The sequence below is a fragment of the Carassius auratus genome, chromosome 7, assembly GCF_003368295.1.
Source record: "Carassius auratus strain Wakin chromosome 7, ASM336829v1, whole genome shotgun sequence".
Classification (NCBI taxonomy): domain Eukaryota; kingdom Metazoa; phylum Chordata; class Actinopteri; order Cypriniformes; family Cyprinidae; genus Carassius; species Carassius auratus.
The window spans coordinates 12875062-12898992 of NC_039249.1; the positions used below are offsets into that span (position 1 = coordinate 12875062).

Here is a 23931-nt window from a genome sequence, read left to right on the forward strand (position 1 = left end):
AATCTTGAAATAGTTCAAGTTTGTGAATGTAAGAACAATTAATAACAATAATAAGAAAATCACTTAAAGCTCAATAAAATACACAAAGTCGCTATTTCTCAATTGATATTTATTTCTAATCAACAATGAAATAGAAACTGCTGATCTGAAAGCAGATCTCTAAATGGAGCGATATTTTAATTGAAACATTTAAAAAGGAGAGAAAAAAAGTCACTCATTGGCAATAATCACACCAAGTTGCTTTAAAAGACCTGAACATCAAGTAATACTTTATTGAGAGCTTCATATTAGGCTGGACAAGTTTTCGATGCACGTACATATTTTAAAACATTAATATAAAAACAATCCAGTTTACTAGAATTAATTAAGGCCAAATACCTGCTCCTGCTATAAAAACAATAATAAAAATAATAAAAACTTTTTACATCTTTTCTACATCAACTCTAATGAGAAGTAAGTATGTGAGGCCAGTGAATGGGAGAACAGTGCCTTTAATAGCAAGTGGAAGCCTCTCACATCCTCTTGGTGACTTTTTTAAAGAGTGCAGCAGGCCTCAGGGAGCTCAACTTGGACTTACGCTGGTCGAGCTGATGGAGGTTTCCTTCAGACACACTCCGTACTACTCTACGGCTCGGCTCATTCTCTGATGATACTAGATGTGGTGGAAGAGAACAAAGAAAGAATAAAGATTATTAAAAATATAAATAAAAAAAACTGGAAAAACATAACAGATTGCCTAAAATATTGATAAGAACTTTTCTTGAGTGCAAATCAGTATATTAGAATTATTTCCGGAGGATCATGTGACACTGAAAACTGGAATAACAGCTGCTGAAAACAGCTTTGTATAACAGGAATAAATTATTTTAATGAAATTGAGCAATTCTAAGAGGGTCCGCGCACCTTTGGAGCTTGGGCCCTAAATAGGCCATTTTAAATTGCAATAATTCCACAATATCTGGGGGTTTTCTGCATTTGATATTAAATATATGCAGCCTTTTGAACAATAGTTCAACAAAAAATGGCATGCCAAATGATAATTTTTTTTTTGTGAATTGACGGCATGATTATTTTTAGACACTGGTGATGTATATTACTGCGGTCTCTTAATTAAAAAAATAAGCAGTCATGCCTAAGAACACCTTACTAACATGGCAAAAACCACTGTAATGCATGGCCTCTAGTGGCTTATTACTTTATGAAACGGGTAAATTCAGCCAACTTGTGGCATTATATTACTAAGGAGAAAGAACACGCATAAGCCACTGGGAGTGGGAGGAGGAAATTGTGCACTTCTGGCTGTGCGCCTGACATTCTTTCACAGCTGTCAGCCGGCCCGCCCATTACACTATTACGATACTTTACCAAACATAATGGATTATGTGAGTACTTCATAAATGGAATATAATAAGAGACGCTTATGTTCCACTTCCAAGATACAAATGGAAAGCCCATAGAGGGTAACTATAATTTTTTTCACATTGAGAATAGCATTCTAACCTCCAAAATGTCGGATTCGCAGTGGTTTAGAGGCCTCGCAGAGTTCTCTCTTTATGCGCTTGGGTGCTGCAGATGCAGGTTGAGAACTGTCTTCTTTCCCAGTGCTGGAACTGATACAAAGAGACAAAAAATTAGATTTTGGAAAACAACAAGAGTGCAAAATGTCAGCGAGGCATGATTTAAAATGCCCCAGCGAACAGGTCCCATAATAAACACACACCAGTTGAACTTGCGCTTGACCTGAGCAGCTGAGGTCATGGCCATGTAGGATGGTTTGGATTTTCGCAGGTCTAAGAGTGAAGGGATCTCCAACCTAGAAACCAATTGGAAAGAAACATATTTACACCAGCCAAAACAGAACTTATTAATCACTGCAAGTTATACAGTTTTCCCACCAAATTATACCTCTTAGCTGGCTCATTTCCATTGTTAGCACGCAGTGCCCGAAGTGTTGTGTGGCCAGGGGGCTCAGGTGATAGGATGACTGTGGCATTACCACCTGATAGGTCCTCGTTGTAACCAATGTCAATAGTGGAGTTTGGATCAAAGCTGCTTGAGGTTTGCGGCTGCTCCTCAGGAGTGTACTGCAGTGGGAACATGCCCTCCTGTTTTAAGACCTCTTGAACGGCAGGGGGGTAATGGGACAGCACAGGATTGGGCCCATCCTCATCTGGGTTTGCAGGAGACACAGACAGCTTCCTCCTGATTGGCTTTTTAAGAGGACATTCAACATTTCCATCCTGAAGTTGAGGGCTACAGCCTAAAAGAGAAAAGCAGCACAAACTTCATCAGCTTCAATGAAAGACATCACCAAATGGAAAATACTTCTCCTGAAGCTTTAACGGTTTTAATAAAAAAATTATAATAATTTGAGATATATTGATATGTTGTCAAAAACAACATTATGATCCAATATGTAAAATACGCACTGAAACATTTTAAATAGTACACTGTGTAACTTCTATGTTGTAAAAAAAGTAATTTAATTGATTTTACATAAAATTATGTTAAAGCTCATATAGGAATAAAATGTAGCACTATATTGCAACATAGATATGTATATGCAGATGCCTCATTAGTGACTCTATAAGTAAGCCGTCCACCACATAGTAATGGTAAACTTGACATCATTCACCAAAGTAATCACTGAATATTTCAAAGATTCCACAATCCTGCACAGAACGGCTCAACGGCTCTCTTCGAACCTATAGTATCTGAATGACATCAAGTTGACCATTCCAAGATGGCATCTACGTGCCTGGAACGGTCAAATACGGAATCTATCCATATCTATGTATTGCGGACACTAATGAAAAAAAAAAACACCCGTTTCAAGATTTGGAGATGTTTGCATTAAACATGCCAGTCACAAATTTCAGATATTCCAGAGTAAAAAGTGCTTGGGCCATTAATGTATGAATTAATTCGGACCAACACAAGTAACTGGCATATTATTATAATGTTACTCTGTGTTGTTGTCATCTGATTTGTGAGGCACATTCCTGGACACATCTAGCTCTCACACACACTTAAGTTTTCATTACTGATGAAAACATACAAACATTATTTACTCATACAACAGCGAATCATTTATCCACGCTTGTCACGCGAGTATAAAAGGGCAGGTGCTTTTGCGCCATCAAGACAGACAGTACATGTATGTGTGTGCTGGTGGGTGTGTGTGGGTGAGGAAGGCAAGGGAGGCTCCAGGAAGCTGTTGGAGGGGTCTGACGTTGGATATTGAGTGGCGGAGTATGCCGGAGCACGTCGCAGTCTGGCCGCACACTGACTCACACGATGCAGAAAAGCGAGGGAGAGAGAGAGACACTGCGGCTGCATCTTAAGTGTTCTTGACCAATCGCGATGCTTCAGAGCTCCTGCTGGTTAAACTGTTGACACACAGCCATCTCTCCTTCTCTCTGAGTCAGTGCTGATTCTCAGAAATCTGGATTGCATGGGAGAGGACCTGACATCCTGTTAATGACTAACTATACTCACTTTTTTTAGCAAAAGAAGTTTGAGAACTCAAAACGCCTCTTATGAAAGTTAGAGGGACTGTGCTTTGCTTCAACGGCCTTTCGAAGCCGGCAGCTGTAAAGCACAGGCGATATAACTTCATTTGAGAGGCACAGGGTGATCAGGTGACAATGCAAAGAAAAAAAAAAACAACACTGAGAGAGGATGGGCGGCAGACAGTGATGTATGGCCCAGAGCGGAGGCAGAGGAATAGGTGCGATCAGTAATTGGTGGCAGAGTGCTCTGGGTGGTGTATTTTTGGCTGGTGGGATTAAAACATGCATGAGGCGCTATTTCTGGAGGAAGCCACTGCGGATTAGGGTCGCCTGGCTCTCGCTCTCTCATTGCTTGCTTGCTCTCTTTTTATTGCAGAATCGTCCTCGCCCAATCCAGGAGCGTTTCATACTATATGTAATAGACCCCCCCCCCCCTCCCTGCACCGAGCAATGATTTTATGAATGAATTTCAGAAGGGCGGAGTGTCGGCGCTACTGAGAGGCTAGACGTAGATGGCGAAGTGAGGAGGAGAGACAGACAATGGAGATATAAAGAATGATTGATTAAAAAAAATAAGCAGCGCACCGACAAAAACATACAAAAATGGGAAAGAAAAGACTAAAAGCAATGAGAGGAAGGAGAATGGAAAGAAACAGACCGCAGGCTCAAGTCTCAGAGGCAGTCTCGTGCGTGTTGACACGTGACCCCTCCTGCTTCTGTCCTCTATTCCATCACTATTTTCCACCCTTTCATACTCGCGCTCCCTCTCTCCACCAAGCACTTGAGCATGAGTGCAGAGACAGTATCGTCATGAAGCGCGTCGCTGGTGGGGGTGGGGTGGAGCTTCATTCATAACCCTCTCTTTGAATCCATGGATCTCTTTCAGTTCCTGCAGACAGGGCTCAATCTCTATTGTCTAAGTATGGAACGGAGAGCAGGGCGACCTGAACGCTAAGGCTGAAACGATTAGTCGACATTGTATTAGTCGAGTAGTCGTTTGATCTCTTATGACTCAATGTAATAGCCTGCAATAACGCAGTTTGACCTGTAGAGCAAGACACTAATTCAGCTCTCCTGATGCAATTCAAGAGAGGACACAGCACTTCAGTTCAGAGCAAACACAGCCGAACCGGAGGCGGCTGAGCGGTTTTTGGATGAATATGTAAAATACACCGTGCGCTTCCCTCTCAATAACAAAATAAATACATCAAAAACTGACAGCGGTGAGAAAGCAGCAGTTAAAAACGCATCTGATTACGGTAACGTGGATGTTTGCACGGGTCAGTACCCCAGTAAAGTCCAGTCAAGTTTATTTGATCTCGATCAAGTTTTCATTAACATAACCCTATGAGGTATTGTAAGAGAGATTATGACTTATCACTTACCTTTATTTTGCTTGTTATCCATATGACTTACAAAAAGAGATGTTAAGCAGAATGATTGTGTCTTTCAGTCACTTTTCATATAGCTAATTAAAGAGTGAGTTTCTCTGCCTTCTCATTTTGTGTGCAAGTATACTCATTTGTATAAATTAATTGTATAACTGTAAATATATAATGACCTTCAAAAGCTGAAGTGATTACCTTTATTTATTTGCGAGATTATGAATAACTCAATATTTTAACTAACTGCAAAAGCTGCACAATCAAATGTACAGAGTAATCAGTGAAATAATCGATGGTTAGACAGTTAATCCATCTAATAACTGTTAGATTAATCGGTTATCAAAATAATCATAATAACACAGCTCTTATTTTCTGCTGCATGAATGCAAGCAGGACCTGTTTGATACGGTGAACCTTGAAAATAAGCATCTCTTTTTAAAAACCAAGTAGAAAATGTATTTTGGAGCATGTTGTATTGAATTTACAAAAATGGGACTGAGCAGTTACACAAAAATTTAGAAATTAGCAAAAATCTGTCTAAAAGGAATAAATGCTATATTTCATGTTTATAACAAAAATAAATTTAGAGATCATGAATATTGCATTTCATTCAAGTGGCAACAATGAAATCTTTCAAAGCCAGGGATTAGTTTGTCCCTACAATAGCTCCGTAGAACAGCCTGGAAACTTGTAAATGTGTTTTTTTTTTGGTCCCCCAGTGGACTGATAAAAACCTGAACGCCATTTTTGTGTGAAATATGCATCACATGTTATGTTTCTTTTCAGGCAGCAAACAAATCATTATTCATCATTTTCAAAAAGCTCCATTTGCCTCTACTGAAAATTAACTTTCATACTGTCCTGACCTGGTCAAATCCCATATGATGTTTGAAATGAATCATTCAAATTTAAACAATCATTGGACAAAAAAAAATAAACGTCCTTGTCAAAAATGAGGAATTATAGACATTGGAAATTTGTTTCTAATAAATACTACGCTCGACAATGCAAAATACTCCAACACTATCAATGCAGGAGTTTACAATATACTTTTTCCAAACATAATTCTTAACAGTATCCGCCTGTTTCCCCTCACTTCCCTCTTTTTCTTCTTTGCAGGTCTCTGTATTTTCCTGAAATGTGTGCATTTCCCACAGCGTGTCTCAATCAAATGAGGAACACCTGTTCTGCAGCAAATATCATTACTCTCCATTTACTGAGCAATAACTCACCACTCCTTCCATTTCCCCAAGCTTTCCTCTCTTCCTTTTCCCCTTTCTCCCACTCCTCGGTTCCCTCCATCTTGTGAAAAGCTTTTTTTTAAATATTTCATTCAGTCAGCATGGAGGATGTCAAACTGCTCTTTTTAGTTTCTAAGCTAAAATAAAGTTATTTACATAATTATGTTTCATTTTTGCTTTTATTTATTTAAAGCACTGACTTGATTTGACTCTTAATGAAGATTATCATTAATGATATCACAGAGAATGATTGAGGTATTTAAAGGGGACTATTGTGAACAAAGTTAGTTTACACAGCCTGAACGGTCTAGCTGAGCCTACACAACTGTCTCACACACACACACACACACACACACACGGGCTGTCAGTATGAGCAATGTGACAGATTTGGGCAGCTGGATTGATGACTTAAGCAGAATATGTTGAAGCAGACATTGGGGTGGGGAAAGGGGGACACAGAGATGAGTTTACCTTTAGATAAGTGTGTTGGTCTGAGACGCTGTGAGGTTCGGCGTGTGTGTTTCTCTGAGCCTGAGTGAAGAGAACACAGTGTTATTCATCTGTGCTGGTCCTTTTCAGTCCAGCATACACATCACACAGGAACTAAACACGTCTTAAATCAAGACACATACATCTGTCAACGTTCACACAATGCAGATCGCATTACACGGACACGGAGAACAGTAAATCACCAGGCAGACATAAAATGAGATCACTATGAGGTGGCTGTGTGACACAAATGAGATGGCTCATCTCGGAAGCAGGAAGTTTACTGACATTATCTTTTGGATTATTTCCTTGCGTCCTCGGCTGTGGACATTACACCAACACAGGAAAGATAAATAGCATCTCAAAAAGACAAAAGGAATAAAAGTTTTAAAAATGATCCAAAAATAAATAAAATGTTAAAATGAATCAACATATTCAGCATTAGAAAAAATACAAATAAATTAAACCAAAAATCTATTGATTTGTCAGATGGTTGCAGTCATGTTTATCCTTTAAAATTATGATTCTCATTATTTGCATATTTACAATCAGCATCAATAAAATTGCTTTTTTTTTTTTTGCTTGCTTTTAGACTCAGTAAGTTTTTTTTTTTTTTTTTTTTTAAAGGTTATTCGTTTTAAGGTTCTAATCAAATACAAAAAAAAAATTATATATATATATATAAGTGTGAAAAATGTTCTATTTTGATATATTTTAAAAAGTAATTTATTTCTGGCAAAGCTGAATTTTCAGCAGGCATTACTAAAATCACATGATCCTTCAGAAATAATTCTAATATACTGATTTGGTTCTCAATTTAACGTGTCCTCGATAATACAACTTTTTAATGATAGTGTAGTAGTCAGACATTGTTGGGTCAGCTAGCTCATATATAAGGTTTTAGTGAAGCGCTTAATGCATCAGCATAGCACCAGTTTCAAGAAAGACTACGCATTAATTGCGAAATGTTTTGCTACAGAAAGAACATTTCTAATTTGAAAGTTTGACTGTTTCATCAAGATTTCACTCACTGCATGGCGTGCTCTGGTGAGACACGAGGTGTGAGAAAGACAGGATGGGCTGTAGATGAGTGCTTTCTGTGCCACCATCATCCCTGTCCTCTGCTTTCTCCTGGTCTGCCCAGACCACACCCCTCTCTCTATTCACCAGCCGCTCCAGCTCCTCCCACTCAGCGTCATCTGTGGCAATGCTTGCAGCCTTCAACGCCAGGTGCTGTCGACGGCAGGTGGACAGCAGGGCGTTCACCAACCTGACAGGACAGGTGGAGAGCAAGTTGAATGATACAGATGGAGGCATTTACATTGCAAATTTCTAATTAATCTGAATAACACAGAGCACTTTCTACAAAGAACCATGCAGAACATATAAAAGAACACATGGTTTCCCACGGACACGTAGGTCCTGGGTGACTAAGCTCAGAATTATGAAACCTGGTGCAAAACCTCTATGAGTGTTGACTCATACTTGTGTGTGTGAGTGTTTTCCTGGTCTTGAACACTGATGAGGTGGCTCATGTGCTTGATGTGTTCCTGAAGGTCAGTGATCTGCAGGTGCAGCTGATGGCACTGCAGTTCCCTTTTCAGCTCCTGTATGCAGAAACACAAAGAAAAATGCAACAATAATTGCAGCAACCATCCACATCACCTTGATATTATTGCTACTGTAAGCATATCAACATCATGCTTTCAATAGAACAAACAGTTAAGATGAAAATGCAATCTAGGTAAAGGGTTTATTTACCACAAAATTGTATCTAGTTTTATGTCTTTATTTGTCTGAAAGAAGAAATTCATACACCTAGGATGCTTAGAGGGTTAGTTAAACGTGGGCTAATTTTCATTTTTTGGGTGAACTAACCATTTAAAATAAACAAGAATGATATTTGATCATTTTCATTTATATGCACCAAAGTAACAGCAATATATATTCAGCAATACATTTAATAAATGGCAAGGAAATTACAATAAATGGCAATATTTAGTTGAATATGTTTACCAAAACATTTTAATCAGGCATCTAAATTAATGTGTTAATTTATGCAATTAATTAAAAAGGAGAAGTAACATAGCTTATGTTCTATGATATGGAAAAAATGTTACTCCATTCAAAGCTTTTGTAAAACTAGCATATTTGAAATATTAATTTAAGGGCTGTTCTAAGCAAATATTGATTTGCAATTAACCTGCATAATTTTGTTTTTATTTCACTGACATTCAATCATTTTTATAAAAGAAAAATGTAGATTTTTGAGTGATGACGCCAACAAATCTTTCAAACAGTTATGAATTCATTTAAATAATTAAAACTTATTTGGATTTTAAATTACAGATGCTTATGCTCTCTAAAGACAAGTAGCGAAAGATCAAAGATCAACTCAGAAATAGCCAAAAATCATGCAACATCAACAATATTGACAATTCATTTGACAGTGAACACAAATGATGCATAAAGGCTGGGATAGTCTACCATCTGTTAGATGGCAAATTTTAAATAGAATGTCAAGCTCAGGAGTGAGGCTGTTGTGGCTTTCTGGGTGAAGAAGAGAACGACGAGATTAAACCATCTCATCTATGCGCTATAATGAGAAAGGCAGCATAGGCAAGACTCTACAAAAATGATGAAATGGCTTAGATGTTGTTTTTAGTCTAGCTCCTTGTTTTCTTCTGTCTCACTGAAAATGCACCTTCTGAGGAGTCTTCTACCCCCTCTGACGCAAGAAAACGCAAAACAGCACAGCACAGAACATTTGATGGGCGGGTGCGTCACTACTCCGTTCTACTTCCAGGAAAAGAAAAAAAAAACAGGAGCAAAAAGAGAGCGAGAGAAGAGGTGTGGATTTAGGTAAGCAGCTGTAGGGAGTGATGAAGGTAAAGCATTGATTTTCCTTTTATTAAGACATCCTCCGGTGGGGAAACGGAGAGAGAGAAGCTAAACAGGGGATGAGAGAGACACAAAAATGGTCACAGTGTCTATCAAAGGGCCACAAATGAGGGCAAAAACAAAGATTGCACGATATTTTCAGCTTGTTCACAAAAACCACTGTCAAATGGTGATGTTTTGCATGTTTTTATATGTCCGGCTCCTACATGCAGACTGATTACCAGTATGAATGGCAGCAAAATGTCAATTGCCTTAAAACAATGTCCCTGCCAAATTAACAAAGGCTCAAGAACATGAAGATACAGAGTTGCAAGTTTATGCCAGTTCTTCAAAAAGATAACACTAGCCCTCTTTAATTGTATTTGGCTATCTGATGAGCTCAAGAAGAGCTCTGCTATTCAGGGCCTCTGAGGATCATGTCTGCATCAGACATCACAACACTGCAGACTGGCACCCTAGAGCTTCAATGCTCGGCTAGAAAACATGAAAACATTCAATAATGGCATTTCGAAAAGGATAACAGGCCAAGGCAGTCCACTCCGGGACTGAAAGGAGCCCTCAAATAAAGAAATATCACAATAAGCTGAAGGACAAAAACAACAACATAAATCTGTTGCAGGGGTAGGCGGTATGACAAATTCTTATATCACGATATACAATACATGCTATTTTTGCAGCAAATTCAAACTCTCAATGGTTTATATATTACATAAACATGAAGAACAGCCTATTTTCCAACAGTCTAGTGATTTTTTACATTTTAAAAAGCCTTTTATCTTATTTGATTATCTTTTTTTTATTTAAATTGGAGATAACCCTGAAGATAAGATTATTCAAGAAAGAAAAATATATTATTATTCAAAACAGATAAATCTGGCCATCAGTGCAAAAGCGGTTTCAAATTAACAAAAGTACTTTATCATTAAGCAATCAAAATGTTTTTAAAAGACATGTCTCTAGACCTTGCTCTTTTTTCCTTTTCCCAACAGTATGCTTTTGACATTTTTTAAACGCAAAAACGCATTCTAGGTGAATGGACCCTTACACGGCCTACACCGAAAGCAAGTCCAAATTAAATCGCTCTCATTACAATTTACAATGCAGTCTACACTGGAAGTACATGTCTGTGATACAATTTGTACTGTGTGCATTTTGTTTTTGTTTTGAGTATTGCATAAGCTTTACTGGTTGACCATGTATGTGTACATGTATAATGCCCATGCAGCCCTAATCTGAAGTAAAAGTGACCCAGCCCTGACCTCTGGAGAATGTCCTTCGTGTCCAAGCAGCTTCATCTCGTTTTCGACGCGGTGGAGCCATCCCTCGTTCTCCTGGAAGCTCTTTTCACTCTCTATCAAGCGTTTCTGCAAGTGCTCCTGACGAGACTTCAGGGAGGCCAGTTTACGCTCATACTTACAGGTGGCCTAAAACAAAAACATTACTAAATCAGGTTCACACACACATACTGAACAATGCATTTCTGTCACTTTTCCAGTCATTCATCATTTATAGACAACCATTTCTAGCGGGGGGCTGGGAGTGAGCATGGATAGAGGAAATTTGTATAACTTACAGTACAAAACACAATATCAAAAGTCTGGTGTTGGCAAGATTTTTTTTTTTGCCTAAGCCTCTTGTGCTTACCAAAGTTGCATTAATTTGATCAAAATAATAAACATAAAAAAAAAAAAGTATAATATATCTTAAATTGTAATTTCTTGTTGTGGTGGCACTGCTGAATTTTCAGAAGCCATTACTCCAGTCTTTAGTGTCACATGCTGCTACAGAAAACATTCTAATACACTTATTAAGTGCTCAAGAAGCTTCAAAACTTTTTTTTTTTTATAATCATTTTAGCTTTGCGCGTTCTAACATTATGAAACATCATCAACTTAATACTATTAGCTGAATTAAAATAATCAATTTCTTACCAAAACCAATAAAATAACAACCTTGTGTTTGTGTGTGTCATCAGTTTCGTTACCTTCTCCGCCCTGCTGTCGGGGAAGAAGATCAGACTCTGCTGATGCCACAGCTCTCGGTGTCTCATAGTCAGCCGGCTTTCATTCAGCTGTTTCTCGATGTCCAGATGCTCTTTACGGACCTGCAGACGTGCCGCAAACACGCTGCGCAGGGACTCAGACATCCTGCAAAACACAAAAGACATTGAGTTATTGTCTCCATTCAATGGATGCCACTCTCACTTTTCCTTTCAAGTTCTGCGTTACAGACGTTGAATAGTAGTTAATGTATACGCTCCAGAACACAAAGGCAGCAGTCACTATGATTTCCTATCCTGTTTATATGAGCTCTAGAAAAAAAAAAAAAAAGGTTTCAGATCTGTGGCACAGAGAGCATGAACTGCTCCTGACCTATAAGAGGTCATGGGCTCATAAGGACCCGGGTTCGAGTGCAGCCTGGGTCATGTCCAAGACTAAGTCCTCTCTCCCTGCAACATACTGTCAATTTTCTCATTATACTATCTGATAAACACAAAAAGTTTTGTTGACTCAAAATTAGTTAATAAACATGAACGGGCATATTAAGACAATTACAGTGGATGCACAGGGCTTAGCAAGATGATACATTTTTCAATAATGACTTTTATTCAGCAAGGATCCATTAAATTGATTAAAAGTCATAATAAAGAAAATTATATTTCAAATAAATCTCCTTTTAAATCAAATAATCTTAAAAAAAAGGATACATTTCCACAGAATCAGCTAAACACACTGATAATAAGGAATGATTTTTGAGCACCACATCAGCAAATTAAAATAGTTTAAGTATCACACAAAACTAAGGACTGAAAATTATTTTAGCTTTGCCAGTGCTTGCATAAATTAAATTCTAAAATATATTAAAGTAGAAAACGGTTAATATTTCAAAATATTCCAGCAATAATTAATAAATACAGCCTTGGTGAACTGAACACGTATAAAAACGTACCAACCTCAAACTTATGAATGGTAGCGCAAGTCGCATTGAGAAAAATGTGAAGCATACCTGACAGTTTGCTATGAATGCATTCTATAATAACAGAATATATTTCACCTTACTGCACCCTTTTCTCTTCTGTTTAATATAGGTAAGTGCTAAAGGCCCTCACGCTCTCATTCAAACACATTCTCCACTGAGAGCCTTCAGTGCTGCAACACTGCATACGGCTACCTCAATGAATGCTTTGAGATATCACCTGAACTATGTGTGGGCGGTATTAGTTTTGATAAAAAAAAAAGAAGAAGAAGAAAAAAAAAAAAGTCCATTCAGAGAGAGTGCAGAGGCTGTTTTTGGGGCCATAATGTTGGTGCAGTGCCGACATTGCCAGACTGCTGCATTATTAATGCTAAGCACCTCTCCCTCTCTCTCTCTCTCTCACTCGCTCGGCAAGTTGTGAATTCTGATGCCGGTGAATGAAACACGTAGGAGTGAGACTCATTCAGCTTTTTCCCCTCCTCCTTCCCTCCCTCCCTTGCTATTTTCCCTCTTTCTCTCCTCCCTCCAACCTGTCCTTCATTTTCTCCCTCCCATCTACGGATGCTGCGGTGGTTTTTGTGGACAAGAACCACACACACACAAAAACGGAATGACTGAAACTAGAGGCTGAAGGGTGGGGCGGTGGGACGTGTTGCAAAACGGTGATACATTTCCCGTCCAAAACAAGCGATAAACTAAAAAAAAAAAAAGGAAAAGAAGAAGGAAAAAAAAAACAAACGTGAAAAATTTAAGAAACTCTAAAGTCTCCACTCTCCACTGGGCCTGATGAAAAATGCAGAGGTAAGGAGACCTCCACCTGCGATGGTGTCTGGCTTTGTCCTGTGTACTCTTACTCATGAATAATTGATGCGTATTCAAAGTTTCAAAGGACAGCGTTAAAGAGCTGCACATCACACATGGCATAAAATAAACAACATCTAAACAAACAAAAACACAGGTCTCAAGACGCACGCTGGTGCCTTTGCGGTGTCGCATGAGTGCACACTTTTGGATTGAACATAGACACACGTGCTGCTTACTTCTCAAATTCGACTCTCCTCTGGACGGGGATTGGATTGAGGGCAGGAATCTCCACCTTCCGCTCTTCGTACTCTTTGAGTTTCTGTTTCAGCATGACAATCTGCAAGCACGCGCACACACACAAACACACTCTCATTAGGAAAGCTAGTCTCATGTGGATTAGACCCATCTCACCTAACAGGAGAAGCAAACCAGATTTACAGAGCAAATAGTTCCACATTAAGACGTAATGAAGGATGAGATTCATTTTTACCTCAGCTTTCTGCCTTTCACAGATGACAGCATACTGGCCAATGTGACTGTCCAAGCTCATCACATTACTCCTCAGCTGAAATACAGGGAGAGAGAATCAGAAATATGATCTATATTATAATGATACGTGGTGAACTCATGGGTGATTTGAGGCATGTTGTTGGTCGGCGGACTGCTGAAGCTGCGCTTGTATGTGTAGGACTTACAGTGGATTTGATCTCCTTCGCGCGGTTGGCATATTTGAGAGTGTTGTGTGTATCTTCATAGGAGAGCGAGGACGGGCTGACGTTCGCAATCATCACAGTTCGGCAGTTTCCACCGAGAGAGTCTTTGAGGAGCCGTGTCAGCTTGCTATCTCTGTATGGAATATGTGTCTTCTTACACTGAGAATGAAAAAAAACAGAAAACAAAACAAAGAGAAGTCAAATTCAAGAATCAAATTCACGAAAAGAACGCCAACAACACACAAAAAACATTGACTGAAATAAAACTGATATAGCCTTCGGAGACTACATGATTAAGCCTATTTTTCATTTTAGGCCATTTCTGATTTGAGTTCACATTTCATTTACTATGGATCTGCCACTGATCTTCACCAATCCAAGACAAGCTTTTTTTTTTTTAAATGTAAGTCTATGGAGAATATTTGCGTTTGGATAGTTTTAAAAGCATTTTAAATAGAAATTTTCCTAAAATATGCTAAAAATTATTTAAGTCCACTTGCAGTAAAAACTTAAGGTACCCCCGAGTATTACGGAGTAATTCAGAGATTTTACATTTCAAAACAAGCCAACCTTGAAAGCGAAACCAAATTCTCACTTTTCAGTAAATTTGAATTATTCATTTTTTTTTATAACAGAATAAAACAGCAAAAAACAAGACTGACCCTGCTAGCAGATCCTAATAATTTCAGATGTGTCTAATCTTAACAAACATGCTCAAACATCTAGTTGACACTCTGGCTTTCATCTGGCTGGCCTGTCTGACCCACAAACGAAAGCATTCACAAACTGATGGTCTAATTAATCTCAGGATCTAGTGACTGATACACAGTCCGTATCTCAACATCTACACAAGAAAACATCAAAGCCAAGTTTCCACGGAGCTGATGTGGAACAGTACATGGAGAATGACATGCACAATTTGCCAACACAAATATAGGGGAAAACACAGCGGTCAGGGGAGGGAAATGTGGAAATGTTGTATATCTGTTCTCGTCCAGCTGATGTCTCAAACTATAGCTTACATCTGGACTGTGTATGGGTTCATGTTTTCATTATAGTTCTAAATCAAGTGGTGGCCTGCTGGGAACTTCACAAACTCCTTTGCAAAAGGGTGAAATAAAGACCGTGGACCATTTTTCCATAGTTTTCTTGTTCTCTGTTAGGAACTACTGTACTAAAAAAAGCGGGCATTTTTCAGTGTTAAAACACCAGCTTATGTAACCTAAAAAACATACAAGCAGGCACCATCACCATAGCTAGTCTGTGAAAATCCACATTTCTGAAGGCAGCATGTTCTCTCTGTTGGCACGCCTGTGTTAGCAGTTTGTGTGAGAGTGCGAGTGGCCTGTTTCGGGCCCTCCCAGGAGAACATGGGTAAGGAGAGCCATCTGCGTGACAGGTTAATTTATGCGGATGGATGGCATGAAAACAATACCTATGAAGCTGCCTGTGGAGGGGCCCAGAGACAGGGACAAACCTCCTCACCTTACACACACACACACCAGCCGAAACACTTCGGCATCAAACGGCAAATACAAAAACCACAGAAGACACAACACAAACACCAAAGCACAAACAAATCAAAAGAATCCCAAAAACTGAGCCAGAACAGCAATGAATGAGATCATAACTTTAAATACAATCAATTTACAAGAAAAATGAAAAGAACATGCATCTGGCTTTGACAGACAATAAACAGAAAGAGGGCCTGCACTGATCTAGCATCAAAATAACTCAATTGAACATAAGGTTTTTGACCAATCTCATATTTATGGGTCACCAGCTTAAGATTTAGCTGTACTACAAGACAAAAACAAAGATGTAGTACACATGCTGAAAAACTCCAGCCAAAGCAAACGAGGAAAAAACATAACAGACTCAACATTTTAAAAAAACGGTCTCTCTCGATTTTGCTCCTCAGTAAAATAAACACAAACAAAGCCTGCAACTTTACTTGGACATGTGCTAGAACAAGTAAACTAGTCCACAGTACTTCATCACTAAAAACAAACATTTGAGAAAAAAACAGTTACAATAGTTACGCATGCTCATGTTTGTGTGAGCAGTCAAACCTTTATCATCACCCAGAACAAAGCTCTTCAAATAGATTCAAAAGTTTGGGGTCAGTAAAACATTTACACTTTTATTCAGCAAGGATGCATCAAATTGATCAAAAGTTATACTCTCTTACTATTTCAAATAAATGCCTTTCTTTTTAATTTTCCATCATCAACTACTACCCATTTTTTACATCATTTTACAAAAAAAAAAAGTTTCAAAAACATTAAGCAGCACTGTTTTCAAGATTGATAAGGACTTGAACACAAAATAAACCTATTAGGATGATTTCTGAATGTGAATCTAACTGTAGGGATGTGTGCATATACCTTCTTGTTCTTGTTCTATCAATCTCAGCCAGAGATACTGGAGACCCGAGTCACCACAATCATATTTTTAGAGCGAGTTCATTTGATGTGCACTGCATGGACTAAAATGCAGTCAAACAACTGGTTGCCTGTTGTAGACAAGTTTATGGAATATAAGGCACATGCTTCTTTGTGCTGTTGCCAGTATTAGGACCATAAACACCTCTCAGGTTATGAAAAATGTCAGAAAACAGTGATTGTGTGTGGTCGGACAGGGAAATAAATGTAAGTGTTTAGGAGGTGGAGAACAAGAAAAACTAATTGGACAAAACTGGCTTAATGCTTAATACCTAAGGCTGAAGATACACGGATGCAACTTTGGCTAATGTTGCTATCAGCGAACAACACAGGGCCCCACAATCGATCGGAGTATCCATATATAAATTTGTTACCCATTCTAAATGGCAAAGTGCACAAGCAACATTGCTCAAAAAAGTTGCCCTGTGTATCATGTGCATAAGAGTTTAAAAACAGCAGGAGCTGCATGAAAGTGTTTAGAATTAAATCCACAATGCAACAAAACCGTGATTATTTACTGCTGTTAGGTGTCACTATGGTTACAGGCATTACTGAATGATATCAATAGTTAGAGGAAGAGACTGACCTCAGTTACCTGTTCATACTGGATCCTCTTGGTCTGCTTTTGTACGCACAATACAGTTTAAAACATGTTTTTGAGTCTTAGGTTGCATTTATTTGATAATCAAAACAGGCTTCAGGATCCGAGACATACACGGCAGCTTATTCCCACCTAACGCCTAAAAATAATTAAAGAATGGTTTATAATAGCTAATGGCACAAAACAAGCACCGCAAGGCAGATTTAACAGCCATTTTCTAAGACTTCATTCTATATCCGTCACGGGCTAATGGGATTTGGTGGTAAATTACCCTCAAACCGTCTCCGAGACGGAAAATCTGGATACAATTCCACACAGTGTCTTTGGTGGAGGCGTACTGAAATCAGCACTAGTGAATGAGCAGGACACACAGACACACACAAAGCAGCCCTGAGGAAAGGGATAAGTGTACACAACAGAGTCCGAGTTGTAGTTCTCCTGATTCTGATAGCATCAGTCCCTGAACCACAGAGCCAGCGGAGCCTTCGGGTTTGTCCCAAAAGCAAAGAAGAGAGGCGAAGGCTAATACCATCAGAGCAAATGTGCCACAGCAAAGTATGAACCCAGCTGACCCAGACTGGATAAAGACCAACAAAGGCTAAAGTGAAGATAAGTAATAGTGATACAGTAAATACATTTGTTTACAGTACAGCAGGATTGCAGGTAATTGGTTTTAAGGTAGATCCACACAGAATACCAATACCTACTGCATGCTTTTGTGTTAAATTGAGCTTTTTGTATTTTTGATGCACTCATTGATAAAATCAAGAAATTGTCTATAATGGTGAACACCAAATATTTTATCAATGCACAAAGACATTTTGGCAGCAATGGTCACAAAGCAGTAGCACAAACATATTATTGCTAAAGAAAAATAACGAAAATTGGTAAAAGCCGCAGAGCAAGATGCAACAGAAAAAAACAAAACATGCAACAGGTATGGCAGCATATTATATTAAATATTTAAAGGGGGGGGGGGGGGGGTGAAATGCTCGTTTTCACTCAATATCCTGTTAATCTTGAGTACCTATAGAGTAGTACTGCATTTTACTGCTTTTGTACTGCTTTTGCGTTGAGAGCGTTTGGAAGCTGTGACATTACCGTGGGGAAAAACACATCCAAAACAAACCATGGCTAACAGTCAGATTCAGAGTAAATTTATGATCCAGAATCAGATCGAGAGGCTGAAATTTAACAAGAGCAGCATCAGCAACGGCGTCTCTATGTGGTATGTACTGAAACTGTATATATTTGCTTCGCGGTTTTGGAAAATGACTAAGTTTCACTTTGTCATCTTTTTTTTTTTTTTTTTTTTTTTAAGCTGTACACGTGAAAAGTGCAGTTTGATGACAACAACGCATGTTGTTTACTTGATGTGCTTACGCGCCGATAGCTAAGTTAACAACACAGAGATAGTCGAAGCAGTTTTACTCACCGCATGTGGTTCCAACACACAATCGTGACCCTTTTTCGTTGGGACTGCATTATCCTTAAGAAATAAACGATGTGCAAATCCGGCGTCAGACTGGGCCTTGTTTGTAAAACAAGGATTTTCGAAATGCAGGGAACAAACACAAACACTTGCACAACTCCGTTGATGCTCTGTAAAAATAAACTCCATCCACTGGTCCCTTAATGCTGTTTTTTTTTTTTGGTAATCTGTGCAGGGTTGTCTTGCCCTGGCAACCAAAAACACACTGCTTTTGTGACATTTCGCGACGCTCTCGCTCTGATCAGTGCTTGTCTGTGCACAGCCTCTCTCTGCTCTGCTATACAGGAGCGCGCGCTCTTCCGGCAGATGCCCTTAGGACCCATATAAGGAAATTCCGCTCCATCTAACGTCACACAGAGCCATACTCGAAAAAAACTTTCAGAAACTTGTGACAAACCGGAAGTAGTATTTTTGGAACAGAAATACTCCTTCAAACATACAACTTAATTTTTTTAACTTTGTCCATGTTTAGCATGGGAATCCAACTCTTTAGCAGTGTAAAAAACTCAGTATGCATGAAATAGCATTTCACCCCCCCTTTAAAGGCCATAAGCATAGAGTCTTTATGGTTAAGGTTGTCATGCTAAGAGCTTGCATTAAAGTGGTTTTACGGGTATTTATTGTTACGGTTTCAATAGTTTAAGCATTTCCAAATTTGCCAAACAGAGATTATTTATCATTAAGTATCACAGATCATTTAGAGACTCCAAAGTTAAAAAAATATTTACATGGGAAGAATTTGTATATTAAAGGTGCTGTATGTAGACTTGACACTAGTGCTTGAACTAGGCATTGCAGTCCAAATCAAATATTTTTTCTTCCAGCCCCTCCTCCTCAGACTTGACGCACACGCAGGTTGCTAGATTGACACCAACAAGAACCAGCTCACTTGACGATGAATGAAATGAAATACGTTGTGTTTTCAACCAACTTGCAACCCAGAAGGGCTGAAATACAATTGGATAAACTGGCAGTGGGTGGGTTTCACCATCCAAAACAGAGAATGACATTTCATCCCGGAATGCAGATTTTCAAAAGAGAATAACTGACTGTAGTATTGTTTTTCAGATAAACAAGTAAATATCTGAGTGTGCTAATAATAAACAGTGTAATCATGCATTTGTGTATACAGCAATATACGTATTGCTCTTTGTGTTAAGCCTTTAGATTAATAGATTTAAGATCACAAGAAGAAGGTGATTCAAACACCTACACATTCAACCAAATCACATTCCATGTTTGCAACATCCAATTTAAATCCAAAATAAAAAAAACAGATCTCTTTTCAACAAGATCTGGGTAATCCCTCAATTTTAACAGAAGGTGTAGACCTACTTTGGGGTTGGCGAGCGTGTTGATGACATTCCCTAAGGCGAGGAGGGAGCGGTTGATGTTGGCCCCCTCTCTGAGACGAGCCCCCTTGGTATTGGTTGCACTGGCTCTTTCTGAGCCGGCCAGGTCGATTAAGCTCATCTTGGCCACACGAACATTTGGATTGAGACTAGCTGTCTTATCCTGCTGCCTCAAGTAGATCTGAAGAAAAAAGATGGCACGAGAACATCTTTCAGCTAGATTGAATATTTATATTTTTCCCTGACAACTTTATAAGCCAGCTGACACTGGTTTGAACTGTGCAGTTAACTCTGAAACATCCTGATCAATAGCTAGAAGACTGAGATGTTGGATTGCAGAGAAGATTGAAGCTTTATTGCTTTTTAAACACTAGAATTGTAATAAATAGAGAAGCCAAACGGCTTGATTTATTATTGCCTCATCAAATCTTCCAGGAAGCACAAAAAGGCTGATGATTTTTGTGCTTCCTGGAAATTGTCCGTTCACGCAAATCAACTGGTAGCACACGCTCAATATCAAAACAAGAGGATTAATGTAAAGTTACTCAAACCCCATGGGGTGACTGCACACAGAATGAAATCTAGCAGCATAAAAACAGTTACACAGAACCAGATGTGATATTTACAGAGAAAAGAGACGAGATTGAGAGAAGCCTTTTACCTGGAATACGGCATGGGAGCGGGAAGATGTGGCGTTCATGTCAGTGGGGTGCTGCGTCCGGTTTCTGTTACCATAATCAAGAGCTTCAAGGATATGCTCTGCAGATTTGGGCTACAATGTAATGATATGACACACACACACACACACCATCAGACAAGGCAAATCAACGACAATTCTTTGTGGACTATAGTGAGATGAATCAATGTCACAGAAAATGCACAGATGACACGTGCAGCCCAACTTCACCTCGTGCAGGGTGAGTCCTTGAACAACAACTCCATTGGATCCGTCCTCTCTCACCGCTAATGGACCAGAGTTAGTTAGCAAATCCCGAATCTGCTCATTATAAACCTGGTCAGGAAAAAGTGCAGAAACCCATTGGTCATAAAACAAAAGGGCTGACTAACTCACAGGTCCAATAAGCCAGAGCTAACACAAATATAGCAATTCTTGTAAGATGCACTCAGTATATTTCTCATTTAATAAGGTACTTCAAAAACCAAAAGCATTGAAGCTGAAATATTTTGTGTTAGTGAGCTTCTGCATCAAAGACTATAGAAATACAAAGAAAGTTCACTCCTATACTTATGAATGGGAAAAACTGCAACGTGCAAAAAATGGCGAAAGAGCCAATCGTTGACTGATGAAGTCAGTGCATCACTGCATTTATCTGTTAGAAGCTCCGGTTATATAGCACAGTTATAAGCGCAGTATACTGTACTGCACATGCACATTGGCTGGTCTAGCTTGAAAAATACGCCTTTTTAAGCTATTTGAGCATAACAAAAACGACATTCATGTGGCAATTCATTTCAGATTTTGTTGCTGATTTGAAATATGTAATTTAATTGTGAGTTCAGCAAGTAGTTTTTGAGATTTCAGTTTTCCCTCATTCAATTAGATAGCACTTTGTCTTGTGTGAACTGCCTGGAGGCGTTGAAAATATGGCCACCGAGTGAACAGACTTTGTTTCACATTGATGCTGCTAAGTGTCTAAGCCTAAAGTGACTGACATTTTTTAGTGCAGGATAAATAAATAAAACCGTGATTATTATTATTATTATTAGATGATTATTATTTTTTTTATTAATTATTTTTTTCAGCCAGGTTTAATTAAACTTGAAGATAAAGTGAAGGTAAAGTCTTTTACATGGTTACAAAAACATAATATTTAAATGAATGCTGTTCGTTCGACATTTTGGTTCATCATACAATTCAGACAAAAAAAGTGTCAGTTTTCACAAAACTATTAAACAGCACAAACTTTAGTTATAATATATGAAATAAGAAATGGTCCAAATCAGCATACGATAATGAATGCTGATGGATCACGTGACACTGAAGCCTACAGTTAGTTACAGCTGCTAAAAAATCAGCTTTGCCAACACGGAAATAAACTATATTTACAATTTATGTAAGTTATAATATGATTTCACAATATTACTTTTACTGTATTTATCAAATAAATGCAACCTGGCTGAGCATAAGAGCTCTTAAAGAAAAAAAAAAAAAAATTCCAAAGCCCAATTTTAAAACTGTATATTAGTAAGGTATTAATAATTAAAAATCTACAACAAACCATAACTAATAAAACTACAATGCGGTTTAAATTCAGGGAGAAACATTGAGACCTCACCTCAAGATAAGAAAAAGCTATGTTAAACACTTTGTCCTCCTTGATGATGTCCATACGCGCGAACAGTTCGTTCATAGTGAGAAACATCACTCCCGGAGAATCACTACTACCCAACATGGTGTGTGTTTTTCCTGCTCCTGTAGCTCCATAAGCAAAAACTGGCCAAACAAAAAGACACACATTTAAGAATAAAAACATTATTGATAAACCAGCTGTCATAATGTCATTAAAAAAACATTCATGAGAAGCATGAAATAAATCCATAAATGACCAAATTATTAGCATGATAAATAAACACCAACCAAAATTGGGTTGGGGGGGGGGGGGTCAACTTAAAAGGCCATGCTCTTGTAGCACTAACAAAATGTGAAAATGGCCCCAGGTACTTTAAATTATGAAATACTCCTTAATGAAATACTGTTATGTTATTCACCGGTTTCAAATTCCGCACCAAGTTCTAGCAAGACAAAAAATATCAGCCCAAAACTGGATGATAAATCTAGGTTTCACTGCTGAAATCAAGTACATGGCAAAGAAAGTAATTTTCAGATTCAATGAAGAGAAATAAAATGTCTCACCAGTGCAGTTGTAGCCATTCAGAACACCATCCACTATTGCTTTAGTGGTGTTCTCAAAAACTTCCATCTGTGACGAGTCCTCCCTAAACACGCTGTCAAACACGAACTTGAGGTCCTTGTTGGCTCTGCGCCGCACATCCCTGTTGCCTACCCGCTGTCCCCGGAAAAATGTCACTTCTTCCTCTTTAGGATCAAAGATAAGCATGTGGTTGTCGACTACTTGGACAACCTTCTTGTGATTTCCATCCTTTTCTTTGTTGTTTAAAGGACGGACACGGACCACCACTTTTACGTGGCTGCACACCTCCCCATCTGACATTGTCCTTTTTTACAGCTTCCCACTGAAAAACTCTGCTTCTTAATGTTTGTGTATCTGTGTAACACAAGATAACCATTTATAAACAGAGTGATTTCAAACAAGGCATATTGCAAATAATTCTTCAAGAAAGGAAAATGTTGCAGTCTATGACACTTATTTCACATTCTCCACTCAGTTACTTGTCAAGACAGGTAGCTATGCAGGCAGAGTATGATTTGTTTTATTGTGGCTTGATACTTTTATAAATAAACTCTAATAAGGAGAATTTGAACAATATAATTAATATTAAACCTCATACTATAGGTCAGCCCAATAGGATTCTCCTATAGACTTTACGAAACATGTTTTAATGTAAGGCCATGTATGAACCCTGTAAACCCCGTGCTAATTTACTGTAACGGTGCAATAACGCTCATCAAATATATCATAAACAGACCCGTATATATATATCGTCAGACCCGTATGTATATATCATCAGACCCGTATGTCTTATACGACTGGTTTTTAGTTTAAAACTCTTATTTGCATTGGTTAATATCATCTGTTAGCGTTGTGCTAAAAGCTGCAGCTAACTGGTCATCCCTTTCATTTAGATTACAAAAGATAAAGTTAACGCTGTAAAATGCGTTTGACCTACCATATGATACAGTATGAATCCGCGACGGATGATTTGACTGTTGTATTAAGATAATTTGTATTTTCCTTTATTTAACTTTAAACAAAACATTCGAACTGATAGTAAGCAAAACCAAAGCCCCAGTAAGCGCGAAGATTTCAAACACAAGCTGCTGTTCCGTCCCTGCATCTGATTGGACGACAACATTCTT

At 38.5% G+C, this 23931-nt stretch overlaps 1 protein-coding gene across 1 annotated transcript; it reads right to left on the reverse strand.

The window, feature by feature from the left end:
- Nucleotides 1-237: 237 nt before the first annotated feature.
- kif18a (kinesin family member 18A) lies at nucleotides 238-23890 on the reverse strand. The gene is made up of 18 exons (XM_026267407.1): nucleotides 23742-23890; nucleotides 22786-23158; nucleotides 22208-22365; nucleotides 20818-20922; nucleotides 20572-20682; nucleotides 19894-20091; nucleotides 14004-14180; nucleotides 13799-13873; nucleotides 13545-13645; nucleotides 11513-11675; nucleotides 10788-10952; nucleotides 8113-8234; nucleotides 7659-7897; nucleotides 6610-6669; nucleotides 1906-2260; nucleotides 1721-1813; nucleotides 1501-1610; nucleotides 238-652 (listed from the first exon to the last, which is right to left on the reverse strand). Exons 2-18 carry the CDS (start codon nucleotides 23102-23104, stop codon nucleotides 513-515), a joined length of 2691 nt encoding a protein of 896 aa, XP_026123192.1. The 5' UTR covers nucleotides 23105-23158; nucleotides 23742-23890; the 3' UTR covers nucleotides 238-512.
- Nucleotides 23891-23931: the final 41 nt, after the last annotated feature.